Raw genomic sequence first — 21,280 nt, forward strand, 5'->3', positions numbered from 1 at the left:
GCATCCTGAATTTCTTTACTTCAAGCTTTAATTTTTGTAATGTTTTTCTTTTCTGGATTTATGCATGTTTGACTTTAATTTGACCAACAGTAATATTGCTTCAAGTATTTTCCATTGATCAAGTTAATTATTTTTTCTGACTCGATATCGTTGACCTAATAAGCATTCCCAGAATATGACCCTATCACCTGAAAAGGGCCCTCCCAAACATGGGATCATTTGCTAAGAAATTTTGATTTCTTTTCCATTGGCAAAATAACTTTCAAAACCAACTCGCCTATGCTAAAAGATTTTTCCTTTATTCGACGATTATAACTTTGAGCAATACTTTGTTTTTGTCGAACCATATTTTCAAATGCCAATATTCGCTCTGAGTCTAATTCGTTCAACTCATCAAACATTGCATTCCAATAATCATCAACTGGCAAATCATTCTGTTTTGATACTCTCAAAGTATTCAAATTAATTTCTAATGGTAACACTGCATCATGGCCATAGACTAATTTATAGGGTGAAGTATTTGTTGACCCTCTTGGTGAATTTCGATAAGCCCACTGTACTTGGCTTAAAGTATCATGCCACATTCGAGGTTTATTCCCAATATGCTTCTTTATCAGACTTATTAGAATTTTATTTGCTGCATCAACATGCCCATTAGCTTGAGCATAATAAGGAGTTGAAGTAATCATATTGATATTCCTTGAGGCTGCAAAATTTTTAATTCGCTGACCAGTAAACATCGTTCCTTGATCAGTACTTAATGTTTGAGAAATTCTAAATCGATGAATAATATGTTCATCAATAAAGTCTATTATTTCACTTTGACCAACTTCTATTAGGGAAATTGCTTAAACTTGTGTCGTTTTGATGAAGGAGGGTGGATCAATCCAATCAAATCTAAAGCCCAACATCTAAATGGCCATAGTTTTATTATCAAATGCAGCTCGGATGCAGGGATCTGCTGTATCAAACCATGTAATTGACATTCTTGACATGTTTTTGCATAATCGATGCAATCTTTTATCATAGATGGCCAGTACACGTGATTGCGATATAACACCCATTTCATTTCTTTCCAGCCTGATGGGCATCGCATGTCCCATTATGGACTTTTTCCAAAGCAATATTTTGATCATCTTGGCCTCAACATCTCAACAAACTTCCATCAATCCCCTTCTTATATAATTCATCAGCCATCAAGACAAAATTTATTGCTTGTAATTTCATCTTTCTATCAACTGGAATATTGGGATCCTTTAAATACTGAGCAATAGGCTTCCTCCAATCAGTATCTTCCCATTCGTCTATGCACAAAACTTCTCTTTCACTTGCAAGTACTAAAATCTGATGAACACTGGCCAATTTCTTAAGAGTTTCTGGACCGATTCTATATCTCGAAGTAATTTGGGCTCATTAGCGATTTCATTATGGATCCTGGGGATATGAATTAAAGAAACTTTTCGAAAAGAAGTTAACAACTCCCAAGCAGTTATTAAATATTTCTGCAATGTCTCATTATTGCATTTAAACTCCTTCGATAATTGCTTTAAAACTAACTGAGAACCCCTAATATTTGAATTTCCAAAGCTCCTTTGCCAATTAATATTTCGAGACCCAAAATCAAAGTTTTGTACTCTGTCATATTATTCGAACAAGGATATTTTAATTCAAACAAGAATTCAGATGGAATACCCTCGGGTGAAACAATAAGAATTCTAACCCCTGCACCATCTTTATGCTTCGATCCATCAAAATATAACTTCCAATAATTGACTTTCACATCGATCACATTTGTTCCCTGGTCATTTAGATCTTTCGAATTATCCACAAGAAAATCTGCAATGACATGCCCTTTTACGGCCTTGACTGGGACATATTGTAAATCAAACTTTGTTAATGCCAGCATCCATTTTCTTAAATGCCCTTGTAACATTGGAAAACTTAACATGTATTTAATGAGATCAGTTTGCGCTATAACTTTCACCGATTTAGCCACCATATAATACTTTAATTTCATACAAGCATAGTATAGAGACAAACACAATTTCTCTATCGGGGAATACCTTGTTTCCATATCAGTTAGAACTCGACTAAGGTAATAAACGGCCCGCTCATGCCCGTTCTCATCATCTTGGCTAACATACACCCAATCGTGTTCCTAGATGCTACAATGTATAATTTTAAGGGCTCATGTGGACGAACATTTGCCATAATCGGAGCCTTGGATAAATAAGCCTTAATCGAATCAAATGCTAATTGATGCTCATTCGTCCATTCGAACTGTAAATCATTCTTTAGCTTCACTAAAGGTGCAAATACTCGAGTTCGATCGGAAAGATTCGAAATGAACCTTCTAAGATAATTTACCTTACCAAAGAAGGATTGCACTTCTTTTTTTGATTTAGGTGCAGATAGTGCTAATATTGCACCTGCCTTATTTTTATCGATTACAATTTCTTTTTTCAGAACAACAAAACCCAAGAAATTACCAGCCGATACACCAAAAGCACATTTTAAAGGGTTCATTTTTAATCCCTTTCTCCTCATAGTGACAAATGCTTTTCTTAGGTGATCAATATGTTGATTTACCGAAATCGACTTGACCATGACGTCATCGATGTACACTTCCATAAATTTTCCAATATACTCATGGAATATAGCATTCATCGCTCACTGATAAGTAGCTCCAACATTTTTCAAACCAAAAGGCATAACTACCCATTCATAAGTACCTAATGTCCCAGGACAACGAAAAGCAGTTTTGGACACGTCATCTTCTGCAATGAAGATTTGGTTATATCCTGAATAATCGTCCATAAAACGTAAGATTTCATTTCTTGCTGCAGAATCAATCAACATATCTGCAATTGGCATAAAGTGTTCATCTTTTGGAGTAGCATTATTTAAATCTTGAAAATCAATGCATACTCTTAACTTCTCATTTTTCTTTATCACAAGGACAATGTTCGAAACCCACTCAACATAGTGTGCAGTTCGAATAAATTTCGCTTTAATCAAGTGTTCTATTTCTTCTTTAATCTTTTCATTGATTTCCGGAGCAAAACGTCGTAGAGTTTGCTTTACAGGTCTAGCATTTGGTTTTAATGCTAATCGATGTTCCACAAGTGAACGATCGAGACCAGGCATCTCATGATAATCCCAAGCAAAACAATCTTTAAACTCATATAAAAGATGGAAAAGTTCAGTTCGAAAAGGATCAATAAGACCCTTGCAAATGTAAGTAATTCGAACATCATCAACAGTTCCCAGATTAATCTCTTCTAAGGAATCCTGAGATTCAAATCCCTTAAAATGCTCCTTATCTTTTACAGAATGTTTCTCAAAACCCAAAGGTTCTAAATCATTGATGCAATCAAAGATAAAATCAACAATTTCATTAGAAATAGAATAAACTGAATTATTCACTTTATTGATATTACTTCGATTTTCAACACAATGTGCCTCTGCTATTAAATCAACCATTGGATTCGCAGCACCACTTCCATTACACATAGGAGAAATTTTTAAATTATGAGAAAACTCGACTGAAGATATCGAGCTGATAAAACTACTATTATTAAAGAACTCCTAAACCTACATGATTCCACTTCATTAGAAGAAGCATTTTTATTCTTTATAGGAAGAAAATTATTTAAATAATAATGCAAAGTTACCAGGTAATCGGAAACTTCCTTGACTTGGTCCATAGAGTGACTTCAGAAGATCTTCAAGGCTGGCAGTCCGAACCATTTGGAGCAAATCCAAACTCTGGGTAACACAACTTCACTGACAATCCTTTCAAAGACAAATAGCAACCTTCACAATTATAAGAATTCAGTGTCCGGTCAACATTCAGAGGTTTCAATTTAGGATTATATATCCTGAAATCAACGTGCAGCTGTTCGACATAAAGGTTCGAATCTGCTTTGATGACTTCAGGTTTTCCATCTTTCGACCAAAGAAGCACGCTTTGATGCACAGTAGAAGGCACAGTCCCTACTCCGTGGATCTAGTCTCGCCCTAACAAAGCATTATAGCTTACCTTTGAAGGAACCACCACGAACACGGTGTTTCGCTCGGATGATCCAACCTTCACAATCAAAGTAACCAGCCCTTTCGCTAGATTTGAAGCTCCACTATAATCAGTTACAGCAATGTTTGTGGGGACTAAGTCATTAAGATGCTTTTCCACCTTCATTAACATCCTCTCAGGCAACAGACTGATTGCCGCTCTACCATCGATCAAGACTTTGTTTATTTTGATCCCACTCAAGGTAGTGGTTATATGAAGTGGGCGGAGATGAGACATTTGTTTTTCAGTAGGCCAAAGAAAATACACCGGCTCATCTTCAATTTGGATGAAGGAAAAGGCTTCCTCATCCTCCATATCATAATCTTCTTCTGGGTCACCTTCATATTCTCCCAGATATTCAGTCGGAATGATCGAAATCGTTCCGATCATATCATCATCCCCTTCTTCAAAATATTCTTCGTCGACATCAAATTCTTTGCCTTTGTCGACCCCTGAAGATTGGGCTATTGCCTTGCCTTTTTCCATCTTTGCAGGAGATGGAATTCCCTTCGGACAAGTCTCTCCATCAGAAGAAAAGACAATTCGAGAATGTACAGAGGGCGTTGCCCCTTGCTTACTTCCACCTGAGGCTTCTTATTTTGATTGAAATTTCTTCTGCCTCTTGGATGCCCTCGGGCTCGACCACGATAGTAGGGGTATTGATTTCGGGGAGGTCCCCGATGTCCCCATTGTGGATTGCGTCTATAGAGAGCATCTCGCTTCTGGAACTCCTGACAGTTCCGAATCCACTAAACACCAATAGCCTGAGATCGGCTTAAAGGTGCAGCCACACTTTGTTGAGGGGTCTTAGAGCTTTGACCCTCTATACGCCGAATCGGTTGTCTCTGATGCGCCTACTCTTCTCTATGAGCCAATTCTTTCTTCATTCTCTTCTTTTCAAAAATTGTCGCTGCTTCGGCATCAAAAACAGCATTACACCGTGGACGCAGAGATACGTCCCGGTCTTTAATCTTCTGCTGAACTAGAAAGTCCAACAAACCATCTCTTGCCCGGGGATACACCGATCTAACTTGTGACTCAAAATCATCAAGAGCCACATCAAAATCATAGGACATGCCAACCATGTTTACCCCCGAAACATGGTTCAACAAAGCTAGCATCCACCTCGAAGGGATCAACATCAACCTTCATCTCCTTCTTGCCATCATCAAATTTCAATTGTCCCTCCATTATTGCTTCCTGAATTAAGTCCCTGAAACGAACACAACTGTTAGTCGAATGACTTGTTGCTTGGTAAAATTTACAATAAGGTTTTCCTTTCAAATCTTTCACCGAAAGTAAAAGTCTACCCTCAGGAAGAATTAACTGTTTATCTTTAAGCAACACATAGAAAATCTGATCGAATTTCGAAATATCAAAACAATATTTCTTTCCACTTTTCAGTTTTGAATTATTCGACTTTTCATTACTAGGAAGCTTTTTGAGTAAGGAACAGACATATGGAGGGCCTTTCTTAAGTTCGGCCAAATTGACCTCTGTTTCGAAATCGATTTCTTCCTCTGAGGATTCCATGGTCACATAAACAACTTTTTCTTTTCGAGTAAAAAGTTTACTCTTTGATCATTGCTCACTCCTATATTTTTCTTTCTCCTTTTTTATAAGTTCAGTCTGACGAACCTTTTCAGCCAAATGGGCTAGATCAGGAATATGCACATTAAGTAACTTTCTGCGCATATAAAAACCTAGCCCCATAGTTGCTATTTTCACCACTTCACTCTCAGGTAATGAAACATAACATCTACTCCTAGCATTCTTGAAACATATCATGTAATCAATGGTTTCACCATCCTCACGTTTCAAAGCCACTAGATCAGTAACTGCCACATTCATTTCTCTCGATAGAACTGAGCATGAAAAGTAGTTTCTAATTGATTCCATATCGTTATCGAATTTGGTCTAAGATTCGAAAACCAAGTAAATGCATTCTTCATTAACGAAGAAGGAAAAAACTTCATTTTAAAATTTTCATCATTGGCTAGATTTCCAATATCAACCAAATATCAAGCAACATGTTCAGTAGTCGACTCTCCAACTTCCCCAGCAAACTTTGTGACTATCTTTGGATTCTTCACCCCTCGTGGCACTTCAGCCATTTGAACAACTTGGGGAAAAGCAGACACAAAGTGAGGTCGATTCATAAAACCAACATTCAAACCAACTTGATTAAGTACTTCTTCCGCAATTCTGGTGACTTGATAACGTTCACCGCCATGATTAGCACGTAATCTGGCTAGAAAGTCATCAACATTTTGACCTCGAGGAATTACATGAGGATCTTCTCGATTAAAAACGTTATATTCATTTAGAAATATATTTTCGAATCCTTCATTATTTCCCCTAGCATTATGCCTTTCACCTTCCTCATAATCTACGATTCGAGCAATTTGTTCGACTTGTCTAGCAAGACGTTCGAATTTCGATTCGTGATCAGCCATCATTGGATTTAAAATTGTGGTCATTTGTTGAGTCAGCAAGTTGATCAAGTCATGATAATTTTTCTCTACTTGTTGTCGATATACTGACATCGAATTAGCAGGATTTGAAGTAGAGCCCACGTTATAATCACGAGAATACTCAGAATGATGTTGTGGATTTTGAGAATTATTCCTTCCATTTACACTCCCAAAATAAACAGGAGGAACAAAACTACCTACCGGCGGAGTATAATCGGGAGGAAGACCAAAAGGAGGCCAACTGGTAGTTATTGGAGGAGGTGGCAAATTACCACGTGGACGAATGTTGCGTCCAATATTTCCAGTTTGTACAGTGGTAACTGCTATACTTTCACTTCCTATTGCACCTTCCGAACGTGAAGCCACGTCCGCTTGTTGCACAATTACTGGTAAATTATCATTGGTGGAGGAACCACCATTCACATTTGACACTTCATCAGCCATGTGAATGATTTTTCCACTTCTCAATTGCATACATCGAATGATATAACAACTTTTTGACACACTTCAACTTTAAAACTGTCCCACTGGGCGTGCCAATTTGTTTTGTCAATTTTTAGCAAATCGATGGTGGTTCGATATCTAGTAGTTTGGGAGCGAAACCTACTCCTCTTTGCAGGTACCGGTTTTCTAAAAGTGCATCAATGCGTCTTCGATTAGACGGGTAATGAGATAGAAGATAAAATAAAATTTGTAAATCAATAAAAGAAACGAATGAATAAAGTTTTCGAAAAGAAAATGTGCTGAAATCAGAAAAGACTGTGTTAAAATTAAAAAAAAAAACAGTAAAGTGTCTTCAATTGGGTCAAAGGGTTTTGATATGAAAGTTAAAAGTGCAGAAATGTAAATTGGACATTGAAATTAAATAATACTTGGAAGATAAACTTGCTTGAAAAATAAAGTTTACAAGAAAATAAATTGAAAGAGTAAAAACATGGAAGAAACCCTACAGAAAAATAACTCGATCGCAAACTCAGGAATTCTCTAGAGATGTGAGTGTGCTTGAGTGTTTTTTGAGTTAAAGTTCCAACCTTTATTTCTTAAAACTTTCTAATATTTATAATCTACTTTTGTAGCTTATAATTAATTACAGAATCATAGTTTTAAATGCCTACTCCTGGATAACCTGTTCCCACTTCTTTGCCCATAAATATTATCCATGATTTCCTCGTGTGATGAAAGCTTTTAACTTTTTTACTATTATAACTGCTCGATCCACCTATTCAAATATTTTATTTGATTACTTATCTCAAATATCCGTCTAGTTAAACCCATCCGATTTAATAAAGCATTTCGAAATCGAACTCGTCTTAAGTTCCTCTTTGAATTGACCTACCTTAATCGAAAGTATTTCTTCGACTAACATATATAATATTGTTCTTGATTATAACAATTTTGTGTTCAAGTACATTTTTTATAATTTATTTATATACAGTTAATTATACATATTTTATTAACCGTCATGGCTTTACCATAACAAATTAAATAAAGAAATAAGATGAATGGACTATTCTATTAAATTAAAATCATTACATCATTATCGACGTAAATCGATAGTTTCAAGTGATTTTATTACCATTGTCTCGATTATTAACTTGTACTTAGTTACGATGGTTTAGTTGTTAATAATAATAATAATAATAAGAGGTAAATATTATTTTGGTCATTAATATTTAGAGTCAGAATCGAAACCATTCTCAACATAATTTTTGATTTAGAATTGTTCTTAACATTTTATTTCGTATTAAAATCGTCTTTTTTAATAAAATTTTTAATTTTATTATTAAATTACTCCTATCCTAATAAAAAATTATAAAATTAAAAAAAAAAAGAAAAGACGCGAGGGAGGAGGGTGAGAAAGGGAAAGGAAAAAAGACGCAAGGGAGGGGGAAAGGAAAAGGAAAAAGAGACAGGGGAAGGGGAAGGGGAAGGGGAAGGGGGAAAGGGGGGGGGGATGGTGCCGGTGAAGTTTGGAGCCGCCGTTGCCGTCGCGTGCCAGAGAGAGCTTCTGCTTCTGCATCGCTGCTTCTTATTGCCGCGTTCTCGCCACAGCTCCATGCCGCCTCGTCGCTGCACGATGCTACTTTTGCTTCTTGCTTCGGCCTCTATTTTTGTTTCGGCTTCTGCTTCTTGCTTCGGCTTTTACTTCTTGCTTTGGCCTCTGCTTTCTGATTCTGCTTGAGCTTCTGCTTCTACTTCTACTTTTGGGTCTACTTCTGCTTCTACTTCTAATCTGATTTTGATTTGTTATTTTCTGATTTTATTGTTGTTGTGTGTTGATTTGGTTATTAAATTTGATGTTATTGTTTCTGAATTTGAATAATATTTTTGTTTCTGAATTTGGTGGGAGTAAGGGAGGTGGTGGTAGTGGAGCAAGAGAGGTGGTGGTGGTGGTGGAGAGTATTTATGTCCGTAAAACGTTAAAAGGATGATTTTAATACGAAATAAAACGTTAAAAACGATTCTAAATCAAAAATTACATTAGAGACGATTTTGATTTTGACCCTAAATATCAGGGACCAAAATAATACTTATCCATAATAATAATAATAATAATAATAATAATAATAATAATAATAATAATAATAATAATAATAGTATAGAAAGAGATAAAGAAGAGGAAGGAATGATTAAATAAACTTATTAACTTTAGAAAAAAATATTTTAATTAGAATAAAAAAATAATAAATAGCACATCTTAATTATCAAATTAATAATATAATATAGATCAGATTATATCGCATAAATGAACATATATAATCTATACCAATGCCGATTATATCGCACAATATACATAAATTACAAAATCGTTCAACTTAAATTATAATATATTTTAGGTTTAATTATTATATAGGTTCTTATATATAATTTTATCGAATTTTTAGTTAGGTCCTTATATTTTTTTTAATTAGATCTCTATATTATAAATATTTTTTAATTTAATTCCTTATCGTAACAAAAACGTTTGAAATAACATAATATTTTATTAAAAAAATAAATATTTTCACTATTAGAATTGAAAATTCAATTGAGAACACCTCCATCTTTTTAAAATTTCAAAATAACCTTTGGAAGAAGCTTGTGATGTTGATTTCGAACCCTTCCACGAATGTAGAAAGCTTTGTATCACCCTTGAAGTTCACCAGATCATTCCAAAGAAGCTTGCACGGTGCAGCGTGCCAAAAAAAGAACGATGAATACTCTTCAATTCGATTCATCACCATCTCGTCTGTCGGAGCCAATATCGTTATTGAGTCCTGCTCTAATAAGCTGACAAGTTGCATCACCAGAAACGATGCCATGACAGTGTACCCTCCGGATTTCAAGGTTTCGATGGTTGGGAAGAAGGAGTCACATGAATTGTTCGCGGTTAGGTTCCTCGCTATGAAAGAGGCATTAAAATTAGGTTTCTGGTTAGATTTGCTGTTGTCTTAAAAATTTGGATCGAAGAAGCGATCTACGCTACAGATGAAGAGGACACCGTTGTAGATCAGAGATCCGGTGATTCGGACGTTGTTGAGAGAGGTAATGCGGTTGGAGGGAGACATGGTGATGATGAGGGACTGGCTGGGAGCATAGTGGGGATCTTGATGCCAGCTAGGAGGAGGCGGAGGCTCTGCGGCAGTAAGAGAAGAGGAGCAAGGTGGAAGCGGAGGAGGTCGAGAGAGGGCTTATTAGACTTCTTGAAGGCAGAGTCAATAGGGGCAAAGATGGTGATGGAAGGGGATTGCTCCAAGAGGAATTCTGCCACAACTTGGAAGGTAAGGGCCATGGAGACAAAACTTGAGTCGGCGAGGATGTCGACGACATCAAAAATAGCTTCGCTTAGAAGGGCGATGGAGAGAGAGACGACAGAGAGATTGAAGATTAGGAGGAACAGTAGTGAGAAAGTCATTGGTGGAGTTTGAGAGTTTTCAAAAATGAAGACAAGGTATATAAATAAATTCACAATTTACTAACTTTTTTAGACATTTAACAATAACAGGGTCTAAATTGAAAAAAAATATAATATAAAAAATCAATTGAAAATATAAAAATATATGGACCTAATTAAAAATTTGATAAAATTATAAAAAGCTCTAAAATAAACATATATTCTAATATGGATTGTTATCTATTTCAACATTAACTTAATGAAATCAGTTAAATCTAAAAAAAAAAATACTAAAATAAAAAATTATCCGACTAACATCTTTGTTTAAAAATTCTGTGTCACGCAAGTAACACCATTTTAATTATGGGAGCCACTCAAATAAAAACGTCTAAAACGTCTTTTTTTAAAGATATTTTTTAATAATTAAAATTTAACATATATAATCGATTAAATCGTATTATTTTTGTCAAAATTAGGTCAGACAAATTAATTTAACTAAAAAATAGTGAATCAAATTTTGAACTAGTCTAAATTAATATTATTTTTTCTAGAAAATAACTACAATATCTTTATAGAAAATGACTAAAATATTCTTATTATATATTAGTTTTGAAAATCCTAAATTCTAGTCCTTTATTTCTCTATTGTGATAATAGGATTAAGATTTAGAGTTTTCAAAAAAAAAAAAATATATATATATATATATATATATATATATATATATATATATAGTATTTTAGTTATTTTTTATAATAGGAATATTGTAGTTATTTTTTTATAAAAAATATTAATTTACATCGGTTCAAAATTTAATTTATTAGTTTTTCGGCTAAACTGATTTGTTTAGTCTAATTTTAATAAAAATAACACAATTTAATCGATTATATGCGTTGAATTTTAATTAGTAAAAAATATCTTTAAAAAAGACGTTTTTGATATTTTTATCTAAATGACTCCCTTTAATTATATATCTATTTTATATATTATTTTTTTGTAGAGATTATAATTTATATAATTAACACATTGGTTTTAATTTATTCAACTTGTATAGATGTGATGCGAGACGTTACCAAGTCGATGAAAGTTACAATTACAACATGGAAAAGTATAGAGAGCCAAGTGTCCACCAGCCAAGAATTAAATAATTTAATTAATAATGATTAATTTTAAATTATTTTTTTAAATTTAAAATTTGATTAATTGACATTAATGACATTTTTGAATCAAAACTTACCCTAATTTATTTTCACTTCCACTCATCATTCACCACACAAAACGACAAATCCTAATTCCCCACGCTGCTGCGGTTTCGTCCTCACGCCGTTACCATCGCCGCAGCACCGTCCTCGCGCGCTGCCACCTCATCTACCGTTTGCGCAGGAAAGACAGCCACCATCGTGCTTCTACTTCACTCTCCTCGCGTCCCATTGCCCGCCAGACGCACCCTTGCCACTCGCGACTCCCTATCGCTTGCCACTCGCACCCCACGTGCGATCAACTACTCTGATCAACTAAGTCCTCAATTCCCCATTCACCATTCACCAAGTCCCCATTCGCGACGTGCGATCAACTACTCCGATCCATGGCGACTCCTCCACTCGTCGCAACATGCCACCGTGAGTTCCCCCACTGTCCACGCAACGCTGTCCAAGATGTTGTTCCCGGCCATCCTGTAGCTCTTCTTCTCCTCCTCCTATTTGATTTTGAATGATTTTTAACTAGTTTTTTATGTTTTTTTTTTTTACATTTCGGATGATTCTTTTTATTAGTTTTGGATGATTTTTTTTCTATATTTTGTATGTTTTTTTTCTTAGGATTTGAATGATTCTTTTTATCAGTTTTGGATGATTCTTTTTTTAGATTTTGTATATTTTTTTTAAGATTTGAATGATTATTTATCTTATGTTTTGGTGCTTTTTATTTTTTGGAGTTTCGAAATTTATTTTAAAAAGAAAAATTAGTGTTAGTGTAATAAATAGTAAAAAGATAAATTAAAATAAAAAAATAATTAATAATCATTAATTTTCTATCTTTTAACAAAAATTTTAAATAACCATTAATTAATGATAATTTATGTTATTAATTAGTATAGAATATAATTCAAAAATATGTTACGCTTATTATTGGCTGGTCCTAGCGGAATTCTTACAATATATTAGGCATTTGGTTGCCTACAAAAATTCTAATTAGCAAAGAATTAACGTGTCTCAACGTAACCACACCCATTATCTAGCAAACAAAACCATGGTTCCAGCAATATTAGCACTTCCAGTGCTCTTTCTCGCACTGGCACTCACACTCACCATATTGTTCCTAATAAGTAAACATTATGATAGATCACTGCCACCGGGACCACCGGCATTTCCGGTCTTCGGTAACCTCCCCATGCTGCTGGGGAAGTCACCTCACCGAACACTCCAAGCCATGGCCCAAAGATACGGCCCGACCATGTCCCTGCAGTTAGGACAGGTCCCAGTCGTGGTTGTCTCAAACTCCGAAGCCGCAGAAGTGTTCCTCAAGACACACGACGCTGCTTTTGCTAGCCGCCCCAAAATGCAAGCCAGCGATTGCGTATTATACGGCTCCAAAGGGTTAGTGTTCTCGGAGTTCGGACCGTACTGGCGCAGCATGAGGAGGCTGTTTACGTCGCAGCTTCTGAGTGCGTCGAAGGTTTCGTCCTTTGCGCGTGCGAGAGAGAGGGGTGTGAAAGTGGCGGTGAAAGCGATCAAGAAAGCCGCAGGAAGGGGAGAGGTGGTGGATATTAGTGAATTGGTTAATAATGTTGCAGAGGATGTTGTGTATAGGATAGTGTTGGGGCGTAGTAGGCATGACGAGTTTCATTTGGCAAGCCTATTGCATGAGGCTATTAACCTCGCTGGAGCCTTTAATGTTGCAGATTACTTGCCTTGGCTTGGATCTTTTGATTTTCAGGTACCTACGAATGTATATATAGTATGGGGAGAGTTTTAAGTTAATTGCGGGTGTGTCAATTATTTTAATCGTTGATTTGAATTATAAAAAATATATATAATGTATATTAATTAAAAATCATCAGTTAAAATAATTGGAACATCGATATTTTTGGTACACTTAAAATTTTTTTTTATAGTAAATACTAAATACATCTTCCTTCTATCTATTATTTAATAAAGAGTATTTTTTTTAAGTTAATAATTGAAAATTCTGAAATAATTTTATATATTTGATTAAAGAGAAAAAGTTATCCATATATGTGGATTCATCGTGGCTAGTCCCATTAAACAACACTTGTCAATTGGCATTGAGATTAGTGCAGCATTCTTCATCTTTTGCAGGAAGTTCATTGATGTTTGTGTAATTCATTTGTTTTTGTTTTCTTATTAAATGTGATTAGCACTAAATTAAATATTTTCACACAAATTTTTATGGATTTTTTTATTTAAATTAAATAAATATAGTATCTACCGATTTAAAGGTAAAAAAATTTATCAAAATGTGTAATTAATTACATCTCAAATATAGTAGGTAACTTCTAAAATTGACTAGATTTTAGGTGTGTTGATTCCGTGTTGTAATATGAAATCTGAACACAAGAACATCTCGGACACACTACATCCAAGATATATTTATATTTTGATATGGAGCAAGATACGTGCGATGATACAGGATAAAGACACTGCATCTAAGATATAGTCAAGATTCAATATGCTTATAATATAAATAAAAATAGCATCGCAAATAAAAAAAATTACATAACTAATTAAATTTGTGTCAACATAATTTTTTAAATAACTTTTTAAATAGTAAATTTAAATTCTTTGAGAGAATTTATTAAATATTTTAATACGAGAGTTCTTTTAAATACGTTATATATAAAATTTAAGAATATATCAGTATTTTTATATTCTATTTATGATTTATAATTCAAACAGAGATAAAAAAAAAAGATATTTATTTTTCTTAGAAGTTTGAAAATAAATTAATAAGCACATACATATATTTTTTTTAAAACTAACCAAACTTAATTAATTACTAAGCTAAAATTAATTGTCTAAACGTAAGTAAAATTATTAGTTTTTTTTCAAAAATTGGTTAAGATAAAAAAAGAATATTATCTACTTATTAATATTCTTTAAATTGATAATATATTAAATTAATTTTAAAAATATATATAAAATACAATATTTAATTATTTTAAAATAAAGAAAAAACTTTTTAATTAATTTTTTATTATTTTAAATTAATATACTTTTCAGTTTTTATATATCTTGGATGCAGTGTCCGATCAGAATATAAGTATATCTCGAATGCAGTGTATTCAAGATGTACTCTTGTTCATATCTCGAATGTACTCAGGATATAACTCTTAAATAAACCACGTATCACAGAACGGGGTTAGTGTATCCGAAATATGTTCGTTTTTTGGTTCTCCCACCGTATCCGAGATATGACTAGAAACATATTTTCGTAAATATTTATACGTTTATTTTAATCGGTAAATATTATATTTTTTAATTTAAATAAAAAAATCCAATTTTTATCCAATTGATTTAAAAAAAAATGCCTTATAAATTTGGACTACTGTTTGTGTGATTTTATCTATTAGATCCATTTTCATAAACTTTCATTTACACGGATGGTGTAAGTGTAAAGTGTTTATTTATTTATTTATTATTTTTCAAAATGACCATGTTTATATCAATAATTATGCTTATTTTATACAGCACTTCGTTTTTTTCATGTATGCTTTTATCAAAATATATATTAATATATGCACGATAAACTTATATTTAATAGAATCACATAAAACAATAAACTTAAATATATTCTTATTATTTCTACAAATAATTTTCTTGATTCTATGAAAAATTATAGTGTTATATATGTATAACACAAATTCTTTAGTGTCATAATACACAAAATTAAAGAATGTGATTAAACTAATTATATATGTGATTTTTGAAAATAAAAAATAAATTTTGAAAAACAATATAAACTTATATAATAAAAAAATCTTAAATAAAAAAAAGTAACAAATAAAAAATAACATCTTAAATTAAAAATTAAAAATAACATCTTATTAATAAAAAAATTATTTTTAATATTTTTAGTACAATGAACAAATAAAAAAGTTGAATTCTCTAAATTTTATTTTTCAGTTGAGAAAATAACGTATGATCTTTTATAATTTATTTTATAAATAGGACAAAAAATATAAAAAAATATTTAAAAATAAAAAAAATTATATTTTATCTTTTTAAATAAAAAATAAAATTTAAAATATCCAAATTCTAAAATAAGTACTTTTTTTTCCTTGACCCAACTGAAACAAAAGTAAGATCGAAAACTGAGATTCAATTAGGTACTAATTGTATTTAATGAAAACTGAGAAGATCGAAACAAAATTGTTTAGAGAACAACTAGGGAACCAAAAGTATATCAGTCAAAAACCAGCTAAAATGTGTCTGGGTTCCATAAAAATTGGGTTTTGGTTTGTGCTCCGTGATCCTAGGAGCAGTTTTCAAACATATTATTCAAAAAGTGATTATAATTAAGCGGTTTTGTTTACTTTTTGGCTGATCACCTTTTGGTTCATATACTTTTCCAATTGTTTAACATCCTGCTACTAGTCAATTCACTCTCCTGTAAAAACTGATGATTAGTGCCAATTTAACTAATGAAACTAGCCACAATATATCTATACAAATGGATATTTTTTATTATTCACACCATAAAATTTTCTTCATTAAATTACTTAACATAATAAATATTAAAATCTTAACCATTACTTTTTAAAAATATATTTTGCTATCAAAATAAATAATTATATATTTATATACAAATATATATAATTTAATTTATTTTTAATTTATAATTTATATTTTAATATATATTTTATATTAGAAAATAATTTTAATAGATGATTTTAAATTATTTCAAATTCTAAATTCTAAATTTTAAATTTTAAATAAATTCTAAACTCTTTAAGAAATGACATTAAACAATTAATTTTACAATAAAAATAGTTAATAGAGACTAATTAAAAGTTAATTCTATACTTATTTTTTTAAATAGTCCTACCACGTTTCAGTAGGGGTGTTCGCGGATCGGATCGGATCTGATATGGACAAAAATTCGATCCGATCCACACAATTTCCATCGGATCGGATCGGATATGATATCCGCACTTTTTAGTGCCGGATCCGATCCGATCCGATCCGCACATTTGCAAATCGGATCGGATCGAATATCGGATATATCCGCATAATTAAACCTTCTCTTTTTAATCATATTTCTATGTAAAAGAATTCGATAAAAATATTTCTTTCATACTTTTAAACTTATTTATTCCTAAAATATTTTTAATCAAACTCTCTCTAAATAACAAAAATAAAATAATACAATATATGAATAATAATTACTAACTAAAACATACAAACAAGTAAATATAATACCAAATATATATATATATATAGTGCGGATCTGCGGATCGGATACGCGAATATAGAGTAGATATCTGTGATCCAATCCGCAAAGGGTGCGGATCCGATCCGATCAATTTGCAGATCGGATCGGATCGTATCCGCAATTTTCGGATCGGATGCGGATATTTACCGCGGATCTGCGGATACGATTCGATCCATGGACATTCCTAACGCACGGCATTGGTTTTATTTTCATTATTTTCAATCATATAAGATTCATTAATTAAGCTATTTAATTTGAGAATAAATAAATAGTTTGAAACTTAAAAAATTTATTGTTTGATGAAATAGACTTTGAAAAGAAAAAAAATATTAATTGTTAAAAGTTATATTCGTTTAGAAAATGCATCCAGTATATATATTCTAAAGAGGGCTCTATATCAATTTAAAACGTTTGTTCAAAAAATAAGATTTCAATATTTCAAATTTGTTGATTTTACCCTAAGTAGATTTATTTTGACAAACTTTTTTTCAATGTCCAAATATCCAAAAATAGAAAGAAAGAAACAAGGAGTTTATAAATCAAATAAAAGTTAGTAGAGTATATTTATATGTATTGCTTTTCCTATTATAATATATATTTCATAAAATATATTTTAAAAATGGAGTCATTTTAATAAAGACGTCTAAAATATTTTTTTTAAAGATATTTTTTAATAATTAAAATTTAATATATATAATCGATTAAATTGTGTTATTTTTGTCAAAATTAGACTAAACAAATTAATTTGACCGAAAAATGATGAATCAAATTTTGAATCAGTCTAAATTAATATTATTTTTTATAAAGAATGGCTACAATATTTCTATTATAGAAAATGGAGTTAAATTTCAATTTGTCCCCTAAAATTTGGCCATATACTCAAAAAGACCCCCACAATTTTGTTGCCCCAATTTGAACCCCCAAATTTGCAATTGTGGCTCTAGCTTGTCCCTATGATCATCTCCGTTACCGGAATGCTGATCTAGCATAATTGCATGACATGGTTGACACTACTTAAACGATGTCGTATTGGTTTCGCGCCCAAACCCTTTGGAAACCATATAGTGTAAGGGTTTTCTTGATGTTTTGCAACTTATGATCGTCGTAGTAGAAAGAAAAGGAGTTTTAACCCACAAAAAACTGAAACGACGTGGTTTTCAAAGGGTTTAGGCGCGAAACCATGCGCCGTCATTTAAGTTGTGTCCACCATGTCATGCAATTGCGTCATATCAGTATTCTAGTGATGGAGATGATTGCAGGGGCAAGCTGGAGCCACAATTGCAAATTTGGGGGTTCTAATTGAGGCCAACAAAATTGTGGGGGTCATTCTGAATATCGGACTAAATTTTAGGGGCCCTATTGAGATTTAATTCATAGAGAATGACTAAAATACTCTTATTATATATATTAATTTTGAGAATTCTAAATTTTAGCCATTTCCTTCTCTATCGTAGTAGGGTTAGGATTTAGAGATTTCAAAATATATATATATATATATATATATATATATATATATATAATAGGGGTATTTTAGTTATTTTTTATAATAGGGATATTGTAATTATTTTTTATAAAAAATATTAATTTATTAATTTTTTGGCTAAACTGATTTGTTCGGTCTAATTTTAATAAAAATAACACAGTTTAATTGATTATATGTGTTAAATTTTAATTTTTAAAAAATATTTAAAAAAAAAAGACATTTTTGATATTTTTATATACAAAGAGTTAGTTCTTTTTTTGTTGAAAACATAATTTTTTGAAACAGAAAAGGTAATTTACTCTTAATTTAAAACTTTCAGGGATTCACACGAAGGTTGAAGAGACTTGGTAAAGCCATTGACCAAGAGTTAGAGAAGATCATTGAGGAGCATGAAAAGGGTAGTTCGGGTGGATGTCATGCCTGGGGGGGCCACAGAGATTTCATTGACATATTACTCTCACTTATGAACCAACCCGTTGATCCACGTGATGAACAGAGCCAAGTCATGGATCGAACCAACATTAAGGCTCTTCTCCTAGATTCTATTGCAGGGTCATTTGAAACCTCTGCAACCGTTATTATATGGGTTTTGTCCGAGCTCTTAAAGCATCCACGAGTGATGAGAAACCTTCAAGACGAGCTAATTAGTGGGGTTGGATTGAACAAATTTGTGCAAGAGACCCATTTAGCAAATCTAAGTTACTTGGATATTGTGATCAAAGAAACATTACGATTACATCCTCCTGGAGCAATCGTGACCCGTGAGTCAACAAAAGATGCCATGGTTAATGGTTACCGTATAAGAGAAAAGACACTAATCATAATAAACTTGTGGGCAATAGGAAGAGATCCTAAGGCATGGTCTAATAATGCTGAAGAGTATTATCCGGAGAGATTTATAACTAACAATCGTGACTACCGTGGCTACAACTTTGAGTTTATACCATTTGGTGCTGGTAGCAGAATATGTCCTGGAATACACCTAGGACTTACTACGGTGAAACTTGTGGTGGCTCAGTTAGTGCATTGCTTCAATTGGGAACTACCATGGAACATGACTCCAGATGAGTTGGACATGAACGAGAAATATGGCCTCTCAAGCCCAAGAGCCAAGAACTTGCTAGCTGTGCCAACTTATCGTCTTACTTGTGAAATCTAGAAGGACACACCTTGATTTGTGTGGTTGTCGAAACAAAATTTTATTTTCGATAAAGATATATTAGCAAGTAAATATTACCATTTTGAATAAGTATTTAGTTAATAATAATTTATATCTATATTTATAAAAATTTATACACATAAAATATATAATTTACACCTATATTTATTAGAATTTACACACATAAATTAACATAACTTGTATCCACATTTATGAGAATTTATATACATAAATTCATAAAATTTATTTGTTTAAGATAATTTAATATTTGTGCTGACCAAATATTGGACAAAATTGCTAAAAACTACTGGCTCCAAGATTTTTTGAAGATATATATACACTACCAGAAAAGCGGTGGTTAGCCACGGAAAAAACCGTGGCTAACATCAAGAAAATCTGTGGCGACTAAGCGTTAACAACGAATACATTTTCGTGGCTAACAAGGGTGACGCCTTTTTCGTTAGCCACAGTTTTTGGCCGGTTAGCTACGGTTTTATGATCCGTGGAGACATCTAAATAGCCACGGTTTTTATGTTATTGGCCACACTCTAAACCGTGGCTAAATGACAACAGTGTAATTAATGAGTATAGTTTTGTCACAATTTTTCCGTGGCTAATATTGATAGGCTGGACTTTTTATGCCACATTTTTTCTGTGGCTAAACGTTGCTGGGTAATTTAGCCACGATTTTTTCTGTGGCAAAAAAATCATGCACAAAAAATATTTGATAGGCTGGGCTTTTTTTTCACGCTTTTTTTCATGGCTAATATTATGAGCTATTTACCAACACATTAATCCGTAGCTAATTTTTTTTTCAATTTAAAAAAAAACTCTCAACTATAATTACCAATTGAATATTTTTTTAAATTAATATTGCATATATTTATATATATATATATATATATTAAAATAATTTTATAACAATATAAACAATCAAAGCAACGATAATAACATTAAAATAAAAAAAATAGCAAACTAAGTAATAAGAGTAAATTAAAGCATATGCATTGTTCATATATATAGCTAGTAAAAAAATAACAAAAACCAAGTTTTATAATTCTGTACGACAAAAAATATAAGTAACTCTAATAACAGTATAGACTAGACATAAATTAAAATTAAAATAAACATGACATGAGATACATCATTCCGACTCAATGTGTGGCACAGAATCAGAGAAGGTAGGTACTTTATCACCGTATTTCTGTTGTAAAAATCTGTGGAGAGTTTCCACTTGACCTTTAGCTTCTTGAAGTTGCCTTTCTAAATCTGCAACATGTTGTTGCGATGCACTGCTAGAACCTCCGCATATTGCCCCTCCAAAGATGCGCTTTGACTTACCAAAACCACTGGGACATGCAGCATTACTAAAGCCACGTACTCGCTTACCATTCTCAGGACCGCAAACTTTTCCAATTGCATCATCCGGATGAGCCAAGACCTTTGAATGAATACCTTCAGTGGCAGCACGCTCTTGGTCTTCAGACAAATGCTTTGCTATTTTTTCCTACAAACAAATTCACATCGCATTGGAATAGAGTATTGACATAATCAAGGCATATAAAAAAATATATAGCCATATAAAATATAATTGAGACACTCACAGCTAATCATTGTCCTTCCTCGCTTACATAACTCCCATATTTCTTTAGCAAAGTTGATACAATAATCTCGTTTCGACATACAGGCCTTCCTAATTTTTTTTCCTAGTACAATAAATAGAATATTAAAGATAATCACAAATTTAATTAAAAGCGCTAATTTTATAGTA

The 21,280-nt window shown here is 32.4% G+C and overlaps 2 protein-coding genes across 2 annotated transcripts; one reads left to right on the forward strand and one right to left on the reverse strand.

The window, feature by feature from the left end:
* Positions 1-215: 215 nt before the first annotated feature.
* LOC140177568 (uncharacterized) lies at positions 216-2,667 on the reverse strand. Its single transcript, XM_072210691.1, has 4 exons — positions 2,145-2,667; positions 1,674-1,866; positions 1,161-1,387; positions 216-706 (listed from the first exon to the last, which is right to left on the reverse strand). Exons 1-4 carry the CDS (start codon positions 2,665-2,667, stop codon positions 216-218), a joined length of 1,434 nt encoding a protein of 477 aa, XP_072066792.1.
* Positions 2,668-12,664: 9,997 nt separating this feature from the next.
* Positions 12,665-19,509, forward strand: LOC112733650 (cytochrome P450 CYP736A12-like). The gene is made up of 2 exons (XM_025782687.1): positions 12,665-13,351; positions 18,670-19,509. Exons 1-2 carry the CDS (start codon positions 12,665-12,667, stop codon positions 19,507-19,509), a joined length of 1,527 nt encoding a protein of 508 aa, XP_025638472.1.
* The last annotated feature ends 1,771 nt before the right edge of the window (positions 19,510-21,280 follow it).

Source organism: Arachis hypogaea, chromosome 13, assembly GCF_003086295.3.
Source record: "Arachis hypogaea cultivar Tifrunner chromosome 13, arahy.Tifrunner.gnm2.J5K5, whole genome shotgun sequence".
NCBI lineage: Eukaryota > Viridiplantae > Streptophyta > Magnoliopsida > Fabales > Fabaceae > Arachis > Arachis hypogaea.

What these genes read in the sequence shown, in the direction of transcription:
- LOC140177568 (XM_072210691.1), bottom strand. Translation starts at nt 2,667, where the DNA reads ATGAATGCTATATTCCATGAGTATATTGGAAAATTTATGGAAGTGTAC. An exon ending in GGTATTCCATCTGAATTCTT is followed by an intron (nt 1,388 to 1,673) that starts GTTTGAATTAAA and finishes TTCGAGATATAG; the next exon opens with AATCGGTCCAGAAACTCTTA. An exon ending in TAAGAAGGGGATTGATGGAA is followed by an intron (nt 707 to 1,160) that starts GTTTGTTGAGAT and finishes AAAATTTTGCAG; the next exon opens with CCTCAAGGAATATCAATATG.
- LOC112733650 (XM_025782687.1), top strand. Translation starts at nt 12,665, where the DNA reads ATGGTTCCAGCAATATTAGCACTTCCAGTGCTCTTTCTCGCACTGGCA. An exon ending in TTGGATCTTTTGATTTTCAG is followed by an intron (nt 13,352 to 18,669) that starts GTACCTACGAAT and finishes TAAAACTTTCAG; the next exon opens with GGATTCACACGAAGGTTGAA.